General features: G+C 38.4%; 1 protein-coding gene across 27 annotated transcripts in view; it reads right to left on the reverse strand.

The window, feature by feature from the left end:
- Nucleotides 1-1,209: 1,209 nt before the first annotated feature.
- Nucleotides 1,210-27,454, reverse strand: part of CEP128 (centrosomal protein 128) — a 484,430-nt gene continuing 458,185 nt past the window's right edge. For 23 of the 27 annotated variants that reach the window (XR_010151259.1, XR_010151253.1, XR_010151252.1 and 20 more), the window contains one exon: nucleotides 22,601-23,708. Coding sequence is in view for 18 of the 27 variants with exons in the window: in XM_063793854.1 (XP_063649924.1) it covers nucleotides 23,605-23,708 (104 nt within the window). In the remaining 9 variants the exon portion in view is untranslated. Of the gene's footprint in view, nucleotides 2,619-22,600; nucleotides 23,709-27,454 lie in introns of those variants that run through there. The other 4 variants (XM_063793855.1, XR_010151258.1, XM_054665785.2 and 1 more) reach the window with 4 other exon arrangements.

Raw genomic sequence — 27,454 nt, forward strand, 5'->3', positions numbered from 1 at the left:
TTTGACTTCTGCTCTTTCCATTTTCTGAATTTGTATTCCACGTACAGGAAGTATGTCTGTTATTTCTGCTCTTCCAACAACAACAACAACAACAAAAAGCCCAAGGATGCTGCTAAATATCTTAAAAGGTACAAGCAAATAGTTATGATAGTTTTATATCTCCTCCAGCAGTCTGCACAGGGAAGGACTATAATAGAGTCGTTGTGGTGACTGACGGACTAACCACTATTCTGAGGCCAATAATACAGATGGTCCCATCTGTTTCATCTTCTATCTTCTACCTGTGTATCATATTGTGCAATGGTGATTGATATTGAGAATTATATCCCTGAGGCTTGCCAGGTCTAAATCAGAAAAAATAGACTGATAAAATTCATTGTCTTGCTAGTTGAGAAAATCTACTCATACATTTTAGGAAGATTTCCAACTGGAAGAATTGAAGCCAGAATGCATTTCTCATCATCCTAATTTAATGCAATTAACTGCAACCCTCAAGTCCCAAGTATTCAAAGCATCAGAAGAATTGCTTTATTAACCAAAGATTCATAGGTTTAGCCTATAAATATACCTGAAGGTACCTACTTTCTGTTATTTATTTCCCACTGTGTGGCAAGTCTTAGCATAAACATGGTATAGAACAAGCTTATTTTTTAGTTGATTATACATTACTGGCTTAAAATTGCCCAGAGGAAAGTCTGCATTCATAGCCTTGTTTATATTTTTTATATTGCTCATTTATATCCAGTGTAACTGAAATTGAAGTTCAGTTCTGTAAACTATCCCACAGTAAGTACTCAGATAACTGCCCACATGCAAAACATTAGGTACACACAAGGCTAAAGAATTTAGTCAAGAGGGCGGGCACGGTGGCTCATGCCTGAATCCCAGCAATTTGGGAGGCCAAGGCAGGCGGACTACTTGAGGTCAGGAGTTCAATACCAGCCTGGCCAACATGGTGAAACCCCATCACTACTAAAAATACAAAAATTAGACGGGTGTGGTGGCACGCGCCTGTAATTCCAGCTACTCGGGAGGCTGAGGTGGGAGAATCGGTTGAACTCAGGAGGTGGAGGTTGCAGTGAGTCCAGATGGTGCCACTGCACTCCAGCCTGGGTGACAGAGTGAGTCTCTGTCTCAAAAAAAAAAAAAAAAATTTAGTCAAGGACATGCAACTGTTTGTAAGAATCCTTCATGATTTTACATTTAATATTTATTTTTTTTTATTTTTTAAGCATAAGAAAACCAAAGGCACATTGTTGGCATTCCTATCACGTCAAAACAATGAATATAAACCACATCATACAATTAAGAATCAGAAATATAAAGAATGGGAATAAATTAACCAAGAAACTCATTAATACACCTCCAAACAGAAAACTAGGACCTAAAATAATGTAAACCTTAGTGAAACAACAGCTGCTCTTATGAAAATCCATATATTCTAATAGTACAGTATTACTGCCTTTCCTACCTTGGAAAAATTACATTATAGTTATGTGGCCCATATTAAGGTTTCTTTGGGCTTTTATAAGTATAAAAGTATTTCAAAAGGATAAGCTTTTGAAACTGGACATTTAGCTATCCACTAAGTCAAGTCGCTTGAGAAAAAGTTCCATCTTTTTCCTCCTGACTCTTTTAGAATGTTCCAAAAGAATGATTCAGAGAAACCATAAATAAAAGAATTATGAACAAAGTCTTAAAATGTAAAGCACCTCCCTGTGTTATCTATATATCTAAACCACGATGCAGTCATGTCAGTCACCTGTCCCATGCATTTCTATTTTGATGACCTGAATTAGGCCTGAATAATGAGTGGAACTAAAAGGCCCACACACCATGGAAAGCTTAGCAAGTTCTAACGAGGGGGAAAGGTCCTTGCTTTGGCTGATTTTACCAGGTTCCTTTTTTCTACTTTCCAAAATGAATCCAGTAGGTTGTAGTCTGTTTTTCTGTCTGTTAATGATAGCGTGCTTAAAGTTCTACTAGCACTTTCTGGAACTCTTTAACCTCACTGTCGTCCTGAGAGAACTCTGCCCCTGAAGGGGAAAACAATTTTTCTTCACCCAGGGCCTTTTTCCTTGTATTAATATTAACATCCCATGAGAATATTAGCTCTGGAGGAAAGAATTTGGTGGCAAAATTCCATATTTACTCATGAAATCCACCCCCAACTTCCACTCACACATTTTAATAGGACACTCAAAAGAAAAGCTCCCCATTCCTCCCTCTCTTCCTGGACACTTCCCTTCAGCTTCATCTGACACCCACAGTTTTTTCCCCCCTTTTTTCTGCTTGAATCAATAAACACTTTTTACTAGCAGAGCGTTCTTTCAGTAGTGTGTACCCTGTATTTGATAGGGCAGAAAAGTATTTAAATTTTTAAAAAAATCACTTGGCACTGGCTGGAGTGTAGAAACAGAAAATGGAGTCAGTTATTGCTTAAGCCCCCAGCATCTAACCCCACCTGGCTGCTCTTTGTTCCCTCTCTTGGGTTGCAGAGAAGATAGGCATAGCAAAACCTGACGCACCATCACGGCTCCACGAGATTTAAGCAGTGTAGTGTGGTTGACAGCAGCCTTCCAGCCATCCTTTCCTGGAAATGCTATTTAAAACACCCTCTATGAGAGACAGAAAAAAACTCATTGGTGTCATTGATTCTTTAAAATAATTTTTAAATGACACTTTGCATATGTAGCTGAGTGACAAAACATACGGATTCTGAAGCAACATATACTGTCTGCATTCAAATTTGGGCCCCATGCTTACCAGTATGTGATCTTGGGTAAGTTACTCAATCCCACTGTCCTGCAATTTCCTCATATAAGATACATTCTTGAATGAAAATGATAATAATACTAACCTCATAGGGTTGTTGTGAGGATTGAGTTAAAATATTTAAAGCTCTTCCGAATACTGTTTGCATATAGCAGATGATACACGTTAGGTACAGAGTATCAACATCCCCTTCTCTGATACATAGGTAGATTTGAAGATATGCTGTAACAATATATCTCTTTCTATGTATCTGAACTGGCATTCAGTAAATATTTGATAAATTAATGCAATCTAACAGAATAAATATGCTAATTCCAGAGTCCAGTTAGTTTTGTCACTCATTGTTCTACAGCTTCTGTGATTTGTTGCTGATTAATAAATAGAGATAGAACCTCAGAGTTTATGGATGAAGTGGATCAGGCCTAGATAGTAAGAAACATTTATGATGAGCCTGTGTGTGCCAGGTTCTGAGGTTGACACTTTTCATGAGCCATTACATATAAGTCTCCTAACAGCTCTTTTAAGGCAGATGCAATTCGTTCCTCTATAGAAATAAGAAAAATGAAGCTCAGAAATGTTAAGTAAATTACCCCAAATCGCACAATTAGTAAGTTGTGCAAGAGGTAGGATTCTAATCTTATGCTATTTTTAAGCAAAATATAACATGTAAAAAGGAGGTGGAGGGTGGATTATGCAAGTAAAATGATTTTACAGACAGTTCATTATTGAATAAAACATTGAAAAATAAGGGTATTTTCAAACTGCTGATGAAGACACACCTGAAACTGGGAACAAAAAGAGGTTTAATTGGACTCGTAGTTCCACATGGCTGGAGAGGCCTCAGAATCATGGTGGGAGGTGAAAGGCACTTCTTACATGGTAGCAGCAAGAGAAAAATAAGGAAGAAGCAAAAGCGGAAACCCCTGATAAACCCATTCCAATCTCATGAGACTTATTCACTATCATGAGAATATCACGGGAAAGATAGGCCCCCATGATTGAATTACCTTCCACTGGGTCCCTCCCACAACATGTGGGAATTCTGGGAGGTAGAATACAAGTTGAGATTTTGGTGGGGACACAGCCAAACCATATCATTCTGCCCCTGGTCCCTCCAAACCTAACACCCTCACATTTCAAAACCAATCATGCTTTCCCAACAGTCCCTGAAAGTCTTAACTCATTTCAGCATTAACCCAAAAGTCCACAGTCCAAAGTCTCATCTGACATAAGGCAAGCCCCTTACATGTATGAGCCTGTAAAATTAAAAGGAAGCTAGTTACTTCCTAGATACAACAGGGGTTCAGGTATTGGGTAAATACAGCCATTGCAAGTCTTAAATCCAGTGGGGCAGTCAAATGTTAAAGCTCCAAAATGATCTCCTTTGACTCCAGGTCTCACATCCAGGTCATGCTGATGCAAGAGGTGGGTTGCCATGGTCTTGGGCAGCTCCACTCTGTGGCTTTGCAGGGTACAGCCTCCCTCCTGGCTGCTTTCATGGGCTGGTGTTGAGTGTCTGTGGCTTTTCCAGGCACACGGTGCAAGCTGTTGGTGAAATCTATTATTCTGGATTCTGGAGGATGGTGGCCCTCTTCTCACAGCTCCACTGGACAGTGCCCCAGTAAGGACTCTGTGTGGGGGCTCTGACCCCACATTTCTCTTCTGCACTGCCCTAGCAGAGGTTCTCCATGAGAACCTTGCCCCTGCAGCAAACTTTTGCCTGGGCATCCAGGTGTTTCCATACATCTTCTGAAATCTAGGCAGAGGTTCTCAAACCTCAATTCCTGACTTCTATGTACCCGCAGGCTCAACACCACGTGGAAGCTGCCAAGGCTTGGGGCTTCCACCCTCTGAAGCCATAGCCCAACCTGTACACTGGCCCCTTTCAGCCATGGCTGGAGTGGCTGAGACCCAGGGCATCAAGTCCCTAGGCTGCACACAACAAAGGGACCCTGGACCTGGCCCAGGAAACCATATTTTCCTCCTGGGCCTGCAGGCCTGTGATGGGAGGGGCTGCCGAGAAGGTCTCTGACATGGCCTGGAGACATTTTCCCCAGAAAATAGGTTTTTCTTTTCTATTGCATAGTAAGGCTGCAAATTTTCCAAACTTCATGCTCTGCTTCCCTTATAAAACTGCATGACTTTAACAGTACCCAAGTCACCTCTTGAATGCTTTGCTGCTTAGAAATTTCTTCTGCCAGATATCCTAAATCATCCTTCTCAAGTTCAAAGTTCCACAGATCTCTAGGACAGGGGCAAAATGCAGCCAGTCTCTTTGCTAAAACATGACAAGCGTCACCTTTACTCCAGTTCCCAACAAGTTCCTCATCTTCACCTGAGACCACCTCAGCCTGGACCTTTCTTGTTCAAATTGCTATCATCATTTTGGGCAAAGCCATTCAACAAGTCTCTAGGAAGTTCTAAACTTTCCCACATTTTCCTGTTTCCTTCTGAGCCCTCCAAACTGTTCCAACCTCTGCCTGTTACCCAGTTCCAAAGTCGCTTCCACATTTTCAGGTATGTTTTCAGCAACTCCCCACTCTACTGGTAACAATTTACTGTATTAGCCCATTTTCATGCTGCTGCTGAAGACATACCCGAGACAGGGAAGAAAAAGAGGTTTAACTGGACTTATAGTTCTGCATGGCTGGGGAGGCCTCAGAATCATGGCAGGAGGCAAAAGGCACTTCTTACATGGCAGCAGCAAGAGAAAAATGAGAAAGAAGCAAAAGCAGAAACCCCTGATAAACCCATTAGCTCTCATAAGACTTATTCGCTATCAGGAGAACAGCAAGGGAAAGACCGGCCCCCATGGTTGAATTACCTCTCCCTGGGTCCCTCCTACAACATGTGGCAGTTCTCAGAGATACAATTCAAGTTAAGATTTCAGTGGGGACACAGCCAAACCGTATCACAAGGCTTATACTTCAAAGATGGTTTGGTCTCTCTTAGCATTAGCTTTGCAGTAGAGATTCAGACTATATATTGTCCACTTTAATCCAGTGCAGAATGTTATTGTATACTTCAACATTATATTCATAAACTCTAGAAATGGAAAGTGACCCAGTTATTCAACTTCCTCAGTTAACAGCAAAGAGGCATGAGAGGTGAATGGCAGGCTCAATGTCACATGGCAAACAGTGACAGACACAGCCAGGATTTCTTTGGGCCTAACATTAATCCCCTTACAGTAGTCAGGATAGCCAACCAGACACTGTGGTTTTAAATCCATCCATTTAGATGTATGTGATCCTAGTTCACCTTAAATAGCGCAATTCCTACTTTAGTATCTAAACCTAAAAAGAGTATTAGACTAATTCTTAATATTATCTGGGATGACAAAATAAATAAGATTATTCTCTAGCAGTAAAATAGGTAGACTTAATACCTAGGAACTTCTATTTTTAAAACCTGACCAAAATTCCGGTATAGCTGTACCTTGTCAAGGGACAAAGAGAGTTAAATATAGTTTGGGTGGGAGAGTAGCTTTTTAAAGAAAAAGTGCTGCTCCTTTTTTTATGAAGACAGGAGTTAAAAGAATCTTATTTTTTTTTCTGTTAGATTGCATTCATTCACTAAATATTGACATTTACCCAAACAACTATAATAGCAGAAATGCTACTTCCTTTGCATATTTCTGAGTATTTATTACAGAGCTGGGCTTTTAGTAGTCACCGATTGGTGGTGTCTTTTCCTATGTTTAGTACGTTGGATAACTTCAAAACAAAAGTCACTGATGTTATATCAGCTACTACTGATGTACTGCTATAGAGACAAAGAAGCATATGGTTCTTGACTATTCCAATGCTTGTGTTGTCCAGAACCATGCAGTGTAGTATGCACTTTCTTAGTTATAATGTCATCAGTAACATGAAGTCCAAAGGCATACAGTTTCTTTCATTGTGCATGCACCAGAAGCTTAGAATCAATAGCACTCTTATCAGGCTGACAAGCATCAAGTTGCATTATGGTATCTATACTAAAAAACTGGCACCATCTAACTATAGCATAGGGCCTAGGAAGCTTTGTTAATATGAGTGACAAGACACATGAAAAGCACATTATCCACTGCTTCAGCAACACTGCATCACCAGACATATCAGCTGAAAAAGCCGAACCTTGGGAAGCTCAAACTTTATGATCTAAACTTCAAAATGTGCCAAACATCACTTTAGTAGAAAGGGTTGTGAATTGCAATGGCAATGTGGAGAGAGAGGAAATATTAAGGTAAAGAAACAAAGAGGGACAGAAGTACACAATTCTAAGTGATTTTTATAGCAGACACTTAGCCCAAGTAAGAAAATAAATCGCTAAATGACAAGAAATTGGCATGTGAGCTAAGCAAGTTTCTCAAGCCAAATATCTTAAAATAAAAGATCACTGGTGGGATGAATAGGCAACCAAACTACAATCGGCTTGTACATTAGCCAAATATCAGCAGGTCGAGAAAGCTCAGCAAAGATTGACCTGCCATATCCTATAGGAGGTGAAGCACAACTTACTGAGGATGATATTGAAAAGTCAACAATCAGGGAACAATTGATGTTGTTTATCATTATGAGTCTCTCCACCTTCCCTAAAAACCCACATTGCAAAGCCAACTTAGAATTTAAGGGAGCAACATTACAATCTCAAGGATTTTGTTCCACATTAACCATCCAGTGGATAGTCCTGGGGAAGCATGTGATGATGACAGATATAATCCACAAATATGATGGCCAACACACACTCAGGCCTTCAGCTGTAGACTTGCACAAACACAAAAGAAATAATGGATGCAATGACAGCACAGATACTCTACTAATATCTTTTAAGGCAAAATCAGCATATTTCATGCTCAGTAAATTAGTTGCTAATAGTGGTGACATAGGGATGTTATCTGATTGGTGTGGTTTTCATGCCATTCATGGCACTGAAGGCATGATTTAAACTATCAGGCAGAAGTTCCAAGAACAACACAGCGATGTGAATTTAAATGAATACAGTCAAGCTAGTGGTTCTGTGAAGTGCTGAAAGACTGCAAATTTGGCTACCAAAACCAGTTAATAAACACTCTTTGCTCACTGTGGTAAGGAAAGATGGTTGAGAGTATAGATGGAGTTAACTCAGTTAGTAAATGTATTTTGAACACTTATTGTATGTCAGCCACAGTACTAGGCAAAAGACAATGCCTTTCTTCAAAGAGGTTACTGTCTAGTGAAACATTTTATAATTTAGAAATACAGTAATCATGTTTGTAGCAGCTATACATAATTTAACAAATAAGCTGCTTTCTAGGTACCATTAGTTATGTCTGGCAATTTTCTATGTGGCTTTTAAAGCTTCTGATTCTGGATAAAATATTGATTGAAAGTTAAGATGTTTAACAGGTGATGGTATCAAAATGATAAAACCCCACATCTTGATTCTTTTTTCTTTTTTTTTCTCTGAGACAGGGTCCCACTCTGTTGCCTAGGCTAGAGTGCAGTGACACAATCACAGCTCACTGCAGCCTTGACCTCCAGGGCTCAAGCGATCCTCTCACCTCAGCTTCTCAAGCAGATGGGACTACAGGCGTGCACCACCATGCCCAACTAATTTTTGTATTTTTTATAGAGTTGGAGTTTTTGCCAAGTTTCCTGGGCTGGTCTCAAACTCCTGAGCTCAAGCAATCTGCCTGCCTCGGCCTCCCAAAATGCTGGAATTATAGGCGTGAGCCACCGCACTCAGCCAATCTTGGTTCTTATTTATACAAATTTTTCTATATGCTAGACCTCTGGCTACTAATTATAAAATGCATGGCAAATATCAAAGTGGTGATGACTTACCTTCGTCAGACCTTACCAAGACCTACTTGGGTTATCAATGTTACCACATGGGTCCTCACACAAATTACAGGTAACTTGGGAATTAGCTCCCATGATGCTATCAACCGACAGTAATTATTCTGTTGGTAAAAGGCAGTATTGCTTTTGTTAAATTGATCAAACATTTATGTAAAGTCATGCTATTGAGATCAGTATCAGAATGAACAGGGATCTCACTCTGGTGATTGCCACTTTGATAGGCATCAGTTATCACCTTAGGAAAGCAGGTAATTTCATACACATTTGAAAGGACAAAAGAAGATACCTCTCACATCCATGCTTTCAACACTAGGGTTACAGACCACAGGGAGATTTTAACTTATTCTCCTTTAGATTCCTTCTTTTTTTCCAGTTCACTTGTAATGACTCTCCAAGAAGAGCAATAGACACTGGAAAGGTATTGAACATTTAGCCTGAACATCTACTGGCATGAATATTGCACGGGAAAGTTTTTCTATATCTGCTCTGTGGTACCAGTGTCTACAACTGCACATTCCTCTAAGAAATACAGTCCCAAAAGGGAAAGGGTAGAGAAATCTGACCTCAATTGTGGGCATTAGTGTGAGAAATAACACACTGTCTACAGCTCAAAAGCAGTGGAATCAAGGTAGCATCAGATAGAAGACGGCAGCCATTGTGGACAGCTGTCTCTCAGTGGCTCCAGAACTGCATTGTTCTCACATGAGATTTGTCTATGAGAAGTTCAGCCCATATCCAGTAATGGTTCTGAGAATCTGAATATCATCTTCCTTTAATACCCAACAAATGATACATTTTCACATACATACACAAAAGATCTTTGCTTCTGGAAAGTAAAGGTTGCCCAAAAACAAAACAAGAAGAATCATTTTGGGGTTGAATGGCTTCACCTTTAGTATTTATCTCAAAAGGGGTCAAGGATAATGCAAGGGTCTTGGCTCTCTTATTTGATATTATCTCAATATATACAACTTTTAGATCCCTCTTCCTTTCCAAAAGTCCAATTTCATTCCTTTTTCTGAGAAGAGCAATAAACAGTGAAATATAAATGAGTAATAAAAGTTTAGCATAGTCAAGTCTAGTCGTACCAACTTCAAATTGTATATAACTATTATCATTGCTAATTAGGAATTATGAAGTATATGCATACTGAAACACATAAGTCTAGCTAACCAACTTTATCAGCGTACCAAGTAAAGAAATTATACTGAAATTCTTAAAAATCACAACGTTAAGACTGGTAATATATACTAGAGACATTTTTAGCCAATTAAATAAGATTTGGCACATAATAGGTCCACAAGAATTTAGCAATGAATGAAGAAATGGATAGATGATTGAATTAAGGGAAATAATGCTTTCTTGAGTGGAAGGCCACTAGTGCTGAGGAAACGTAGGAACTGAAGTATGTAATTGTTGGCGTATGTGCCTGTTCAATGATGGGAAGTTTTTCCAAAGTAGATAACAGCAGGTGGAATAAAATGCATGTGTATATTCATGTAGGCTGTTTTTAAAAGACATTATCTACATTACGACTTGGTACAAATTCCAAACCATAAAATCACTGAAGACACTGTAAACACAGTTTGAGGAGCTATGCTGTTTGCTCCATTTACTTGGTTTTGTTATTTATGCAAGACCTGTACATTTTAGTACTTTAACTGTTGCAATTAGCTGGAAGGGTGGGGAATCCTTAGCAAAGCTTCTAAATGGGACCTATTGCATTGTAGTTACTCAATAAATAAGTACTCTTTCAAAGAAACACCTTCCCTGAAGTCCTTAAAGGAGCTAACGGAGCTGAAAGCCAAGGCTCAAGAACTAGGTGAAGAACGCAGAAGCCTCAGGAGCCAATGCGATCAACTGGAAGAAAGGGTATCAGTGATGGAAGACAAAATGAATGAAATGAAGCGAGAAGGGAAGTTTAGAGAAAAAAGAATAAAAAGAAACAAACAAAGCCTCCAAGAAATATGGGACTATGTGAAAAGACCAAATCTACGTCTGATTGGTGTACTTGAAAGTGACGGGGAGAATGGAACCAAGTTGGAAAACACTCTGCAGGATATTATCCAGGAGAACTTCCCCAATCTAGCAAGGCAGGCCAACATTCAGATTCAGGAAATACAGAGAACGCCACAAAGATACTCCTCAAGAATAGCAACTCCAAGACACATAATTGTCAGATTCACCAAAGTTGAAATGAAGGAAAAAATGTTAAGGGCAGCCAGAGAGAAACGTTGGGTTACCCACAAAGGGAAGCCCATCAGACTAACAGCGGATCTCTCAGCAGAAACTCTACAAGCCAGAAGAGAGTGGGGGCCAATATTCAACATTCTTAAAGAAAAGAATTTTCAATCCAGAATTTCATATCCAGCCAAACTAAGCTTCATAAGTGAAGGAGAAATAAAATACTTTACAGAGTAAAGTAAAGCAAATGCTGAGAGATTTTGTCACCACCAGGCCTGCCCTAAATAGCTCCTGAAGGAAGCACTAAACATGGAAAGGAACAACTGGTACCGGCCACTGCAAAAACATGCCAAAATGTAAAGACCATCAAGGCTAGGAAGAAACTGCATCAACTAACGAGCAAAATAACCAGCTAACATCATAATGACAGGACCAAATACATACATAATAATATTAATTTTAAATGTAAATGGGCTAAATGCTCCAATTAAAAGACACAAACTGGCAAATTGGATAAAGAGTCAAAACCCATCAGTGTGATGTATTCAGGAAACCCATCTCACGTGCAGAGACACACATAGGCTCAAAATAAAGCGATGGAGGAAGATCTACCAAGCAAATGGAAAACAAAAAAAGGCAGGGGTTGCAATCCTAGTCTCTGATAAAACAGACTTTAAACCAACAAAGATCAAAAGAGACAAAGAAAGCCAATACATAATAGTAATGGGATCAATTCAACAAGAAGAGCTAACTATGCTAAATATATATGCACCCAACACAGGAGCACCCAGATTCATAAAGCAAGTCCTTAGTGACCTACAAAGAGACTTAGACTCCCAAACAATAATAATGGGAGACTTTAACACCCCACTGTCAACATTAGACAGATCAAGACAGAAAGTTAACAAGGATACCCAGGAATTGAACTCAGCTCTGCACCAAGCGGACCTAATAGACATCTGCAGAACTCTCCACTCCAAATCAACAGAATATACATTCTTTTCAGCACCACACCAAACCTACTCCAAAATTGACCACATACTTGGAAGTAAAGCACTCCTCAGCAAATGTAAAAGAACAGAAATTATAACAAACTGTCTCTCAGACCACAGTGCAATCAAACTAGAACTCAGGACTAAGAAACTCACTCAAAACTGCTCAACTACATGGAAACTGAACAACCTGCTCCTGAATGACTACTGGGTACATAACGAAATGAAGGCAGAAATAAAGATGTTTTTTGAAACCAACAAGAACAAAGACACAACATACCAGAATCTCTGGGACACATTCAAAGCAGTGTGCAGAGGGAAATTTATAGCACTAAATGCCCACAAGAGAAAGCAGGAAAGATCCAAAATTGACACCTTAACGTCACAATTAAAAGAACTAGAAAAGCAAGAGCAAACACATTCAAAAGCTAGCAGAAGGCAAGAAATAACTAAAATCAGAGCAGAACTGAAGGAAATAGAGACACAAAAAACCCTGCAAAAATTAATGAATCCAGGAGCTGGTTTTTTGAAAAGATCAACAAAATCAATAGATCGCTAGCAAGACTAATAAAGAAGAGAGAAGAATCAAATAGACGCAATAAAAAATGATAAAGGGGATATCACCACTGATCCCACAGAAATACAAACTACTATCAGAGAATACTACAAACACCTTTACGCAAATAAACTCAAAAATCTAGAAGAAATGGATAAATTCCTTGACACATACACCCTCCCAAGACTAAATCAGGAAGAAGTTGAATCTCTGAATAGACCAATAACAGGCTCTGAAATTGTGGCAATAATCAATAGCTTACCAACCAAAAAAAGTCCAGGACCAGATGGATTCACAGCCGAATTCTACCAGAGGTACAAGGAGGAACTGGTACCATTCCTTCTGAAACTATTCCAATCAACAGAAAAAGAGGGAATCCTCCCTAACTCATTTTATGAGGCCAGCATCATCCTGATACCAAAGCCTGGCAGAGACACAACCAAAAAAGAGAATTTTAGACCAATATCCTTGATGAACATCGATGCAAAAATCCTCAATAAAACACTGGCAAACCGAATCCAGCAGCACATCAAAAAGCTTATCCACCATGATCAAGTGGGCTTCATCCCTGGGATGCAAGGCTGGTTCAACATACGCAAATCAATAAATGTAATCCAGCATATAAACAGAACCAAAGACAAAAACCACATGATTATCTCAATAGATGCAGAAAAGGCCTTTGACAAAATTCAACAACCCTTCATGCTAAAAACTCTCAATAAATTAGGCATCGATGGGACGTATCTCAAAATAATAAGAGCTATCTATGACAAACCCACAGCCAATATCCTACTGAATGGGCAAAAACTGGAAGCATTCCCTTTGAAAACTGGCACAAGACAGGGATGCCCCCTTTCACCACTCCTATTCAACATAGTGTTAGAAGTTCTGGCCAGGGCAATCAGGCAGGAGAAGGAAATAAAGGGTATTCAATTAGGAAAAGAGGAAGTCAAATTGTCCCTGTTTGCAGATGACGTGATTGTATATCTAGAAAACCCCATTGTCTCAGCCCAAAATCTCCTTAAGCCAATAAGCAACTTCAGCAAAGTTTCAGGATACAAAATCAATGTGCAAAAATCACGAGCATTCTTATACACCAATAACAGGCAAACAGAGAGCCAAATCATGAGTGAACTCCCATTCACAATTGCTTCAAAGAGAATAAAATACCTAGGAATCCAACTTACAAGCGACGTGAGGGACCTCTTCAAGGAGAACTACAAACCACTGCTCAATGAAATAAAAGAGGATACAAACAAATGGAAGAACATTCCTTGCTCATGGGTAGGAAGAATCAATATTGTGAAAATGGCCATACTGCCCAAGGTAATTTACAGATTCAATGCCATTCCCATCAAGCTACCAATGACTTTCTTCACAGAATTGGAAAAAACTACTTTAAAGTTCATATGGAATCAAAAAAGAGCCCGCATCGCCAAGTCAATCCTAAGCCAAAAGAACAAAGCTGGAGGCATCATGCTACCTGACTTCCAACTATACTACAAGGCTACAGTAACCAAAACAGCATGGTACTGGTACCAAAACAGAGATATAGATCAATGGAACAGAACAGAGCCCTCAGAAATAATGCCGCATATCTACAACCATCTGATCTTTGACAAACCTGACAAAAACAAGCAATGGGGAAAGGATTCCCTATTTAATAAATGGTGCTGGGAAAACTGGCTAGCCATATGTAGAAAGCTGAAACTGGATCCCTTCCTTACACCTTATACAAAAATTAATTCAAGATGGATTAAAGACTTACATGTTAGACCTAAAACCATAAAAACCTTAGAAGAAAACCTAGGCATTACCATTCAGGACATAGGCATGGGCAAGGACTTCATGACTAAAACACCAAAAGCAATGGCAACAAAAGCCAAAATTGACAAATGGGATCTAATTAAACTAAAGAGCTTCTGCACAGCAAAAGAAACTACCATCAGAGTGAACAGGCAACCTATAAAATGGGAGAAAATTTTTGCAACCTACTCATCTGACAAAGGGCTAATATCCAGAATCTACAATGAACTCAAACAAATTTACAAGAAAAAAACTAACAACTCCATCAAAAAGTGGGCGAAGGATATGAAGAGACACTTCTCAAAAGAAGACATTTATGCAGCCAAGAAACACATGAAAAAATGGCCATCATCACTGGCCATCAGAGAATTGCAAATCAAAACCACAATGAGATACCATCTCACACCAGTTAGAATGGCGATCATTAAAAAGTCAGGAAACAACAGGTGCTGGAGAGGATGTGGAGAAATAGGAACACTTTTACACTGTTGGTGGGACTGTAAACTAGTTCAACCATTGTGGAAGTCAGTGTGGCGATTCCTCAGGGATCTAGAACTAGAAATACGGTTTGACCCAGCCATCCCATTACTGGGTATATACCCAAAGGATTATAAATCATGTTGCTATAAAGACACATGCACACGTATGTTTATTGCGGCACTATTCAAAATAGCAAAGACTTGGAACCAACCCAAATGTCCAACAATGATAGTCTGGATTAAGAAAATGTGGCACATACACACCATGGAATACTATGCAGCCATAAAAAATGATGAGTTCATGTCCTTTGTAGGGACATGGATGAAACTGGAAACCATCGTTCTCAGCAAACTATCACAAGGACAAAAAACCAAACACTGCATGTTCTCACTCATAGGTGGGAATTGAACAATGAGAACACATGGACACAGGAAGGGGAACATCACACTCCGGGGCCTGTTGTGGGGTAGGGGGAGGGGGGAGGGATAGCATTAGGAGATATACCTAATGCTAAATGACGAGTTAATGGGTGCAGCACACCAACATGGCACATGTATACATATGTAACAAACCTGCACATTGTGCACATGTACCCTAAAACTTAAAGTATAATAATAAAAAAGAGAGAGAGAGAGAGAAGATGCAAATGAAACACCAAGCAAAACAAGAGGGAAAGAATATTTTCCCCTAGAAAAAGTAAACTTTCAAACCTAGCTGAAATAAACTTATGGTTAAATATTGTAAAAGCTAAAAAAAAAAAAAAAAAAGAAGTCACGCACCAAGTGTCTGTGGTCTAATAGTGTAAGACATTATCGATAATTGCAAGAATTGCATTACGAAAAGGATAATAACTAACACAGAGCCCCTTCTAACTGGCACACACCCTTCTGAACACTCTCTATGGATTAACTCTAATGAGCACTCTGAGGTAGGTAATATTGTAATTTCTTTTTTCCTGATGAGGAGATTAAACAGCAAGGTAAAAAAGTCTCTACAGGTAGAAGCTGGACTCAACCCCAGCAGACTCCCCCAGAGTCTGGGATCTTCATACCCTATTGCCTTAGTATCATGATTTGGCTCAACTTCCTGCTCTAAAGGAATTGGTGCTAGCTTTCATTAAAAGTCAAGAGTACCACCCACATGTGGCCTCTTTGAATGTGACTGAGGGGAAAGTGAATCAGCCAGATAAGAAGCTGCTCTCTGGTCTCCTTAAAGCATCAGAGTAGGATGTGACCAACAATCAGAGCGGGGTGTGACATCTCCAGTGGAAGTGGGAAAAGACAATTGTTTAGGAGCATTTACCACACTTACCACCTCCTGACCAGGGTATCTTGTAGGGATTCAGTATGTATTTCTTTGTATCTGACATTTGACATAAAAGGTTTTATCACCAAAAAAAAAAAAAAAAAAGAAAGAAACACCTCTGAGTATGATGGAGTGAATTATTTAGATTGTCAGAAATCAAGAGGAGTTCTTGAAAATATTTAGACATTTTAGAATAGGAAAATTCTGGGTAGGTTTTCATTTAGTCCATTCCTAAACAATAAGGGGGAGGGGCATCAACTTGATTTCAAACAAATATTTCATATTATCAATTATATTTAAGGGGGGTACCACTGTAAGATAAAAGGCCAAGATGAATCATATATGGCTATCAGTTATCAGTCTTTCAGGGACAACAAGATGGAAAGGTAGAAAAAATCCCTGATCTCGATGTCGACATTGAGGTAAAGCTGGAAGAGATTGAAATGTCAAGGAATCATCAAATTAAAATCTCCCTTCATATGACAATGTCAAAATCTGGAAATGTTACTCTGAAACACAGTGGTTGACTGTGAGCCACTGGTATAGAGAAGAAAAAACGAAATTGCATGTGAAATGTTAATGTGGAATCAATGCCCCAAATCAGTTTGCTCTGAAGTTCCTGGGAGTGAGAGAAAACAGAATTACAACTTGACTGTAAAGACATTTGCAACTTTTATAATCAAATACTACTCTGTCCTTCAAGCCAAACAGAAGAACCATACTATAGGCCCTGATTTAATTGGATGTCTTGATGATGATCCTGATGAATGGGCAGAGTCCTGGCATAGTCTGTTAGAAGGAGGAGGTGGGAAGTAACCTTTAGAAGTTAATCAAGCATCTTTGGAAATGGCTTTAAGACCTTCACTTGGGTGAGCCTCAGGACTGAGTCACAGCTCGGATACCTGGGAGAACACATGATATTGGAAACCAAGTTAAAAAAAAATACTCTAGTACTTCACCTGGAAAATAGCCACTTTCATATTTTTGTTTTGGGATAGGCACTAAAACTCAGAGAAGGCTATTATAAAATGAATGTCAAGGCAGGGTTCTTGAACTTGACCATTGATCACAATCATCTGGAGGACTTGTTGTAACACAGATCGTTGGCGCCATCACCAAAGTTTCTGAATCGATAGGTCTGGGGATAGCTAGAGAATATGTAATTCTAACAAGCACCCAGATGATACTGCTGCTGCAGGTTTTGAGATCACCCTTTGTGAACCATTGCTTTCAGGAATCATTGAACAAAAGGATATGTATCTTCCTCACAAAACTATGATTTACCCTCAGTGGAATCTAATCCGTGAGTTTACATGCATTTAAAATTAAGAAATGAGCAATGACCACCACTGTTAATTTGGAACAGTCAAACTAACCTCACAAAAGACTTCTCCAATGGAAAAAAATGGGAAACTCTTTCCACGGTACACACTGGCTTTATTGGCTGTGGTCTTGGTCAAAGCACAGAATGAACCTTGGCCAGCAGCATGAGGTCTCTCAAGCTGCAGCTGTTGGGCGGAGGCTGCTCTGCCAGTGACTCTGGGCAGGAAGTGCCTCGTTAGAACTGTTGCATCTATTTTACTCAGGCCAGAGGGGGGGTGGGAAAAGAAAGAAAGAAAAAATCCCTAGGTTTCTCCAAACCTCTTTTAATGCCACCTTCCTAAAGCCACCGTGTTAGATGGCTTTGCTACCCATCACTGTTTCACTTCTGGTAACTAACAGCTTGGGGTTCATTATGATGGGAAGTTTCAAATATGCTAAGTATTATAAATCAAGCCTGTATCTTCACTCACAGTGGAATTAATGACAGCACAAATAAAATGAAAATCCAAAATGACAGACAAGCACAGGGCACCCCGGCTGAAAAACATCAGAAAGCCCATCACTTTGCACCCAGATCCAAACTGCTAGCCAGCAGTCTATAAAGAACATGAAGGATTAGTGCAACTTTCATCAGAAATGTGACTTTATAGTGAACATCAAGTTCAACAGGACTTCTCACAATGCTTCTTTCCAGGACCCTGCATCACATAAAGGATGAAGTGCTACCACAGTTTTTTCCTTCCAGTAAACAGTTTAAAATGTGTGTTATTAAAGGCAACCCAGCTTCCTCTGTGTTCATATCATTTTACAGAATTCCTGCCATCCTTCATTCCCTTATCCAGCTAAGTGCTGAGCAACAATGGACAAACAAAATCTAAACTAGCATAACCACTACCCTAGGGATAACACTGAATAAGAGTTATGCAGTATGATCTGATAATAGCTGGCTTCAAGAGCTAAGAAGAAAAGGGGGGAAAAGCTTGTAAAGGGGATATATTTGAAATTGAAATTTTAAAACAAATGTGCAACTGGACACACATTTTGGGAATTGCTCTTTTGGCTATAAGGTGATGAAGGTGATATGAATAGGTTCTCTGATATATGAAGTACATATAAATACTGTATTAAAAATAGCTGTGTATTATCACACAAGGATGAAGAATAATGATCTCATTTTACCAAGAGAAGCCTTTCACACCTGGTTAATAGACCAGGTCACACCTTAAGAAAAATAACAAAAGTGTTTCATGTATTAATCTCACTAACTCCGCTTGCGACTATCCTGTTATCTTAAAATACATGCACGGGACAAGTGAGCACGACTCTAGCCCACAGGCTGGCCCTAATAAAGGACAGAAAGTTGCTTCTAAAGATCACTGAGGAGAGGACTGGATACCAGAGAAGGATATCAAAGAGAGAGAGACTGGGAGAGATGAAATATTTCCAATAGAAATATAGTATCTCAAGGACAAAGAGATGTACTGTTTTGAAGTACAAATTTTCACATTATTGGCGTAGTGTCTCGTACTTTTGAAAGCCATTTGAATGCTTGGTGGCTTCAAATGATTCACAAGTACACCTGACTCTCAATTTAAAAATTTGTAAGAAAAAAACAAAAGGAAACTGTGTAATTTAATGGAAAACCTCATATTATCAAAATTAAACTTGGCATTTTTTTAAGCAAGTATGATTTTAAGAAAATATTAAATCGTTATGTAAAGAAGATTGTAAGCTAGTGACTAAGGAACATTTATCCTACTTTCCCTCAGAATATTTTTTTACTTTTAGATTGTAACATCTGAATTGTTGGTAGTTTAGTATCCACTAGTTTTCTTTTAAATATATGTATATATTGCTTCAAGCCAGTATTCTGATCTTTATTTCCAATTAAGTATACAGCTAAGATGACACAGAGCTCCAATATCTAAGGATAAATTGTAACTTTAATTTTATTTAAATAATACCAGTCAAACTGCTTCACTAAAAGAATAAAAAATGAGAGGGCGACAAGTTGTGGGGTCCTATGGGGCTACAAAAGATAGACTTTGCAGGACAGTCTAGCATATGCCTGTTTGAGAAAAAGAGAGCATTCGTCCAGAGAATGGCAATTGGCAATTGTGTAACTTCAGTTTCCCGAAACATTGCAAGTTATCCTTGTAAGTACAGGTGATAAATATTGCAAGGCTCTGTTTTGACTACAGTAGCATTTCCCACCCCCAACATTCTCATTTATGTGCTCAAAGATATTAGGTTCTACATTGTAAAAGCTGGAGGCCATCAGATGATATATTGTTTCAAACATCTTCCTGAAAGGAAGCTAACATGTAGCTATGTTTAGAAATCCACTATATTCCTGTAGAGAGCAAGGTCAAGTTCACATCCACAATCATCACAGGGCTTTGCACCCACGTCAGAATCCAGCTATGTTAGAGAAGAAAAGATGCCCAACCACAGAAGTATCCCTAGGGTTTTAGCCATAAGAATGGCCAAAGACATATGCAATATAAATCATTTCCTAATTGGCTGCCCCTGAAAAGAAATGCAGGGGCTACAAACCCTAGACTCGGCCCTTACAGTGTGGGTCGAACACTTACTAGACTTCAGCGGTCAACAATAGGGGCTATCCTGGTAAAACACTAAGGGTGACTTGTGCTGGGCTTGAATTTAGGTAGGATATGGTCATAGGCATAGCTATAGCAGGAGAAGCCAATAGGGGCAGATGAGGGCCAGATGAGGTTAGAACTAGAAGGTGCGGCTGGTTTCACCAAAGAGCAGATTGGTTTACTTTGTTACTAATCAAAAGCTACGGTGACTTTTCTGAAATTTGCTTGGGGGCTTGGAATCTAAAGTTCTGCTTTTCCATGTAAGCATTTCTTCCAGCCTTAAATTAGATGTGTCGTGTTTTGTAAGGAAATGAAACTAAATGGAATCTTTCGTGGTTTAAATTTCTTTTGTCAAATAGGGATAAGTTGATATGTTTCTATTGCTAAACATTTGAGAACTTAAAAGCTGAAAGATGGAACTATTTTCATATCAAATTTTGGTGCATGAAATGCCTTTATATACAAACTTTCCAAAATTTCCTTTCCAGCTAAGGTTCATAATTTAGTTTTGATCCAAGAAAACCAGATGCTTTCGTGAGAACAGCTTCCTCATTTGAAGGCCATGAAAATCACAAATTTTCTGTTTTGTTTTAAATTGAGAGAAAACACTGGAACAGTTTGTCTGGGGAGGGGGTGTAAGACTCTTGGAAAATTACTCAAAGATCATTCACATTCTTGGCTACCATAGGATGTGTAGTTGCATTTATAGTAAGAACAAATCCTGAGTAAAACAATTTGAGGTATTTATCTCTTCCTAAAAAAAGAGTTTGCTAAGTAAATGTGCCATCTCCTTATATGTAAGAATTTGGTCCCATTTTAAACACAATGTGTTATCTAACTACAAAATTCAATACAGATTAGAGAAAATGTTAACAACTACTAAATGGCTCTACATGTACTTTGCATATCACTGAACTGAGACTCAAAATGAAAAATGCATTTACCATACTTGAAAGGAGAAAAATGAAGAAAAGTAGCTTCATTTTCCTAGTTAAGTAGGTAGGCATTTTTTATACATGTAAACTTTAAATGCTGTATGCATACTATTTTATTAAGCTATAGATTTTAGCTCTTTATTAGTAAAAATAGGTAGGTAAACTATAACAATAAGAAAAGTTAGTGGTTCTGGGAAACTGGGTGCATAAAACGTTATATAACCAACTGGTTTTCAACCTTCCAGTCAGACACTAGTCAAAGAAATAATATGACCTTAGCCAATGGGAAAAACATTAAGCCAGATTTCTCCCAGCTGTGTTTCTCCCCCTGTAGCCTTCAGCAACTTCAATGGAAGTTTAGTGTGTTTAGGGAGAAAGATGGCCAGAAGAATCAAAATTATTAAACCAAAAAGGTCAACCTTCAAATTAAGTATTGGACCAGGCTTACTGCAGAATAAAGTTTATCCTTCCCAATGTCCCAGTGCTACAAGCAATATGGTGCACCAGCTACTATTCAAACAGGGCTGATATCACATGTAATTGAGGCTATCCTGCCAAAGGGGTGAGTAAAGGAAAGAAGTTGTTGGCTTTAAAATGCACAAATCAAGCTATTAATGTTTCCTTAGCATTCTTTTTGATTTCCAACTTAAGGGTAGGGTAACTGCAAGAGATAGGAAAAATTCTCAGAGGAGACAGGTCCCTGGATTTAATTCTATATAAACAGGAGGCCAAGGAATTTTGACAAAATTGTTGTTCACAAAAAGTTGACTTTGCCTTTGAAGTTCTAGTGTGTTCCATATTTAAGTCAGACACCTTCATTCATCCAACAGTAGCACAGGAGCATTCAATAACATGATATAATGGCTTTTTTTTTAGATTTAAAAAGTTACTTCATAAGATTCCTCTCCATTCTGTTATAAAATCACTGGCTACTATGTTTTCAAGCATTTCCCAAGTAAATAATTTGAGTTACTTTACATTTTCAGGTCTAACTGGTTTGGTGTAATTTTTTTTCAATGACCATAGATGCACTAATAATGGTTTAGATCAGTTCTTATTGAAGAGAATGGACTGCATGAAGGCCCTACTAATACATAAAAGAAAAAGTTATTTAACTAACATTTATCCATAGGATTTAAATAAAACCTGTTGATTTTCCCTCATATTTTCTTCTCTGCTGGTTATTTAGGACCAAGGAGATAAAATACTTTGATGTTGGTCAAACCATCAATGGAAATACATTCTCAATACTTTAAATATTACCATAGAGTGATATAGTTTATATGGATCACCAGGACTGTGAGTCACACCACACGGGGTACTCCCAATATATCCTCATAATGCTCATTAGTACATTACATTGCTCTGAGAATTCCTGAAGTTAGACAGAAGAAAACCAAATCTGTTGTCTAACCCCAAATTTCTCCAGCTAGCCTGAACAAATCACTCCTGTTTTCATGTAATTCCTGATGCCAAACTAACTTTGCGACATGCATACCTGTTTTTGTATCTCATTTTTTCCTCCTAGCACAATGACTGGCATATAGTAAGCACTCGATAAAAGATTTTTGAAATTCATATATGATAAAAATGCCTAGCTATACTCTCAGGTTACATAGCTTGTGTTACACAATTTTTGGATATCTTCATGTTCTAAAGGAAGAGTTGCATTCAAGTTCATGGAAAGAGGCTGCCATTTTTTTCTTCAGTACCATCAAATATGGTAAGTTAGGACAACATACCTTGAGCGGAAGCATCTTTATGAAATGTGAGAACTCTTAATGAGCAAGTGTACTTTAACAAACACAAAATGTAATGCATATTACAAAGGTATTGCTTTATTGCCCTTGTCTATGCAGAATCCATGACCCAATAGGATTCAGTTCCTGAAAGTTTACTATTACTTAGCATTTAATATAAATCCTTCGCCACTAGGAGATCAGCGTGTAAAGGGAATACGTTCTTAGACACTTTGATGAAAAAAGTTGGGATGGTAGAAGCAGATAGTACCAAATTATACAAGATTATATATAAATCTCATGGACAAAGGAGTTTGGTGCTATGATTTTAGTCACAGTAAACCAAAGACGGTCCAGGATATGACTGAAGTGATCACAGTAGGATATTTGGCCACAAAAAGACAAATAAATAAATTGTGCTATGAATTCTTTACAGTGCTCTACAGTTCAGATATCATTTATGAATTCTTTATTGCTATTAAAAATGGATGACTGGAAATAATGTTCAGCTACTGTATGTAGTTGTGGACTGTTAAGATGATAGATATAAAAGTCCTGAGCATTTATAAAGTGGACTGTCTAATGTTATATATGCACATCTCCACGACATGTTATAACACATGATAATTTATTAGGAGAAAGCATTTTTCAAAAAATCAGTTGTATATAAATGCTCCCTGAATCTAAAGTGCTGGCAACTTTTGCCTCAAGGGAAACTCATTTTCCTTCTTTTTAGCCAGTAATTTTTAAAAGGCCTCAATTAGAAATCCAAATTTTGGTTGGGAAAATGTGACTGACCACACTTGAAAAAGGAAAATACAAAGTGAAAAAATATCATTCTTTCTGTGCTAGTATAAGTTGCAAATAAATTAGCTGCACATCATTCATGATCTGATATTATGTGGATTGGTTTACCATTCACAAGGAACAACAGTATTGTCACTTTTGTCAATGTTTGGCAATACCAAAGAGCCAAAGCTGCAGGTATGTCTGTTAGATAATCTGGGCCAAATTGCTGTAAGAATAGAGATGTTATTATTTGTAACACACTCATGTAAAATAACAGATTACATTTGCTTTTTTAGCTCTCATATTCCTCTTTTTTGGGTTGTGAACTTGTTCCATTCATTGTGGCATCTTCCTTGTTTGAAGCTGAATCTGGAGCAACAGTTCTTTTGGTAAATGCTGGCAAGGTAAGAAGAAAAAGAAAAATAAACCTAGGTGAATATAAAACTGGCCTAAAAAATTAATTTTGCAGAAGGTAGTTGATGTATCATGGTATTTGATCGAGTTTTCTATAATTAAACTTCACATGGACTAACAGACCTCCAAGCTAAGAATAAATACACTCAATTTATGACATTAAAAAAAACACAAGAGAATTAAACTTTTTATTTTATTTGAAGAATACCTGAGAGTAAAAAGTGTGTGCTTCGTCAGGATACAATGATATAAACCACACCGGCGTGCACGTGCACACGCACACACACGTGCACACTCGCAAAGAATTTTAGAGGCAGAAATCTTAAGGGCTCCTTTTTATGGAATCCTCTTTATTACAACTTCTAGTCTATTGAAAGTAGACCTGGAGTCTGTGTTTACTGTTCTTTTACTATCTCCTACTCCTCGTCTGAGCTATAGATGCCTATATCCAACTGTCTGTGTGAAATCTTCTCTCCTTATCTCTACTCTCTGATGCCTGCTCATTCCTTACTCTTCTCCAACTTGAAAAATGATATACCCGTCTGCCCAGTTTCTCAAACCGTGGTTCCTCTCTTCCTTTGTCCTGTCTGATCCATCCATTCAGTTTAAGAGCGAGCTCTAATGACTCTCCCTATCAAATTCACCTGAGTCCTGATTCACACCATCCCCATTACTCTCATCAGCCCCCAAGTCACCATTGTCTCCCTTTCTGTTTTCTTCTTGCTCCCTTACGATCCTTTCTCCACACCACAACCACAGTTACCTTTCTGAAAAGTCAATCAAATTACGTCATTCTCTTGCATGACTCCCTCATCCTGCCCTTAATGGTCGCCCAGTGAACTCAGAATAAAATCCACACATCTGACTGTGGCTGCACCCTCTCACTCACTCGCTCAGTAGCCCGTATCTCTAAGAGACCATGGCCCTTTCTTCTCCGGAGCTTCTGTACTTTTTGCCCCTACTATCAGGAAGATGCTTCCCATCCAATTTCAACTCAGCTGCTGCTTCTTGCCATTCAGGTTTCAGCTGTAACCTCCTCAGGGAGGCAGATCCTGATCACCAATCTAAAGGAGTGCTCCTGTTCCTGGTACCTTCTATCATTTCACCTTTATAGCACCAATCACCATTTTAAATGATTTGTTTACTTGCTCGCTACTTGTTTCTCCATGACATCACCTTGCCTGTCCTGTTCACTGCTGTATACTCCAGAACTGAACACTGGACATGGTACACAGCCTCCTAGTAAATACTGGTTGAACAAGTGAATATAGTTGAGGGATTTTAAGATGACAGCCAACTGGGGATTTTCTAGCTGGTTTCTGGAGCGCCTCTAGAGAGTACCTTGTCAACTTGCAAAAATCAGAATTCAATTATTTAAAAATATCCGGCGTTTAACCGATCAGTAAAAAATACCTGAACCACTGTCACATAAAATAAATCTGTAATCACATAAAATAAACCTGTAAAATGAGAGAGACAGAGAGACTGCACTTTCATAGAATTAAATCCTTTAATGGACAAGAAACAATTTTATTGCCTTTATCAGTGTCCTAGTGTTTTCATTGCCATTAATCTTTGGCATTTTACTCTATAAGGCTGAGGACAGGTTACATATGAAGCATCTTTTCACAGTTAGCCGGGTAGACCTTGAAGTATAACACAGAAGTGAAAATAGTGTGCTATTCTTGCTGTGGATAAATTATTTTTCACCCCACGGACTTAAACTACCATTAGAGGCACCTCAAAACACAAAGTGAGAATACTAACTTTTCTTTTTATAGCAATGTAAACTGAGGTAAGAAAGTGAAATAGTATTTTTAAGCATCTTTCATTAATCTGCTTTTCTAAGAATATCAAATTATCTGTAAGATTCACTTTCAACTCCTATACTAATCCTTAGATAACATATTTTCCCCATGAAGAATGACAATTCCTTCCTTTTGGGCTTATTTATTTTAACAAACATTATGTTTTCAAACAGTTTTAGATTTACAGGAAATTTACAATCTGCATTTATTTTTAAAATCTGGTTTGGAGACACCAACTCCACAAAGATGAAACATTTTAGTCTTAAAAAACTAGAGATTTCTAGAAGTCATCAGATTACCATGGACCTCAGTGAAATCTGGTCTGGTCCCAGTCCTGGGATGTGATGGCTGTATCCTGGAGTTGTGTTCCTTTAGTCTAAAAGGAGCTATACATAGTGACTAGTGGTCAGTTGCCACTTTTGAAAAGCAAAAATGACAGTTTCAAAAGCTGACATTATGAGTCTCTTACTAAGCCCCCACTGTCTACAGGCTGAAGGTAATGGAATCCAAGTCTTCTAAAAGAGTGTCCTGACTCACAGCCATAACTTCCAGCAAGCCAGGATAAATTTGGTAGTGATCATGCCTTTAAATAATGGATTTCTGTGTTCCTATTTCCAATGGCAATATAAACTTACACTTTATACATTTCTTCCCTTCTTCCTGGCAGAAGGAATCTACCTTTTCTTGAATTGACCAGAACTACACAAAGCTGACATAAATTACTTCTTAAAACAAACTTTCATTAATGCTGGATCACTTCAGAGACCACAAATTGTGCAGTATTTTCCCATTTCCTTTGTTTTTTCCATGGTCAATGATTCTCTGCTTTAGTTTGGTCACAGTTTGACAGGGCATCTAAGTCAGCAGAATGAATGCCTTAGCATCTACAGCTTCAACGAAAGGGCCTCACTCAGTACAAATTCTGACTAGAGTAAGGAGCTGACGGTTCTGTGGGCCCAGAAACTCATGTCTGCCTAAGGACCTATGACTATCCACTCCCTATATCTCTATACAGATCTAAACTGCTCCAAACTCCAAACCCCAGCTTTCATGTTCCACCTGAGACTTAACAAAAAAATTAGACATTTACTAGTCAGACATTAAAGCTGGGGTTTTCTCAGTAACACTCGTCTTTGTAAGAATCATTTTTAGCCAAAGTGTATATACACATATCAAATAATACCAAAGGGTTACACAGAAAAACAGGAGTTTCTTGTCCTACCTCTCCGAATTCCACAATCCCACTCCCCAGAGTCAGCTATGATCACCTCTTCCAGTTTTATTTTCTGTATTTATTTCATTTTTGTAAAACATGGAGAAGCCTATATTGCTATTTTCTGATTTATATTTTTAGACATTATCCACACCCACCCCCTTCTCCTCACCCCATACTCCCAATATAGTTACATATGAGCTTTTAGTTATATGACTGTTTACATTATTATGACTAAATATGGCTCATGAAAACATAGTAAGGATACTATGACATTTCTCTTCTTGTTCATTTTTTCCTCCTGGGTTTTATTAATTGACTCGTTTTAATTTTATTTCTTTTTATTTGCTCTTTCTCTGTGACCACCTTGCTTCTAAGTGCTCAGTTAGATCTGCCATATGTCCACTAGTAGTCTTTTTTTTTTAAGTGTTCAATCGTATCAGATATCTATCAGCTTTTTGTTTGTTTCCTGCAAATTTTCTGGATAGAATCTTTCCTTTCTTCCTTCAGTGTGGCAGAATTGAAAAACATGAGTGTCCAGATAAAAAGTAGCTAGAAGAATAAATAAAACAAGACCCACACTGAGGCACATCATCACAAACTCACTGGGGTGAAAGAGAAGATCCTAAAAGTTCCTGGAGCGAGGAGTAGAAAGGATGTGGTAGGGTAGGAAGGAGGCGCAGAAGATGACTTCAAAGGAGTGACAG

The sequence above is a fragment of the Pan troglodytes genome, chromosome 15 (genome assembly GCF_028858775.2).
Source record: "Pan troglodytes isolate AG18354 chromosome 15, NHGRI_mPanTro3-v2.0_pri, whole genome shotgun sequence".
Taxonomy (NCBI): domain Eukaryota; kingdom Metazoa; phylum Chordata; class Mammalia; order Primates; family Hominidae; genus Pan; species Pan troglodytes.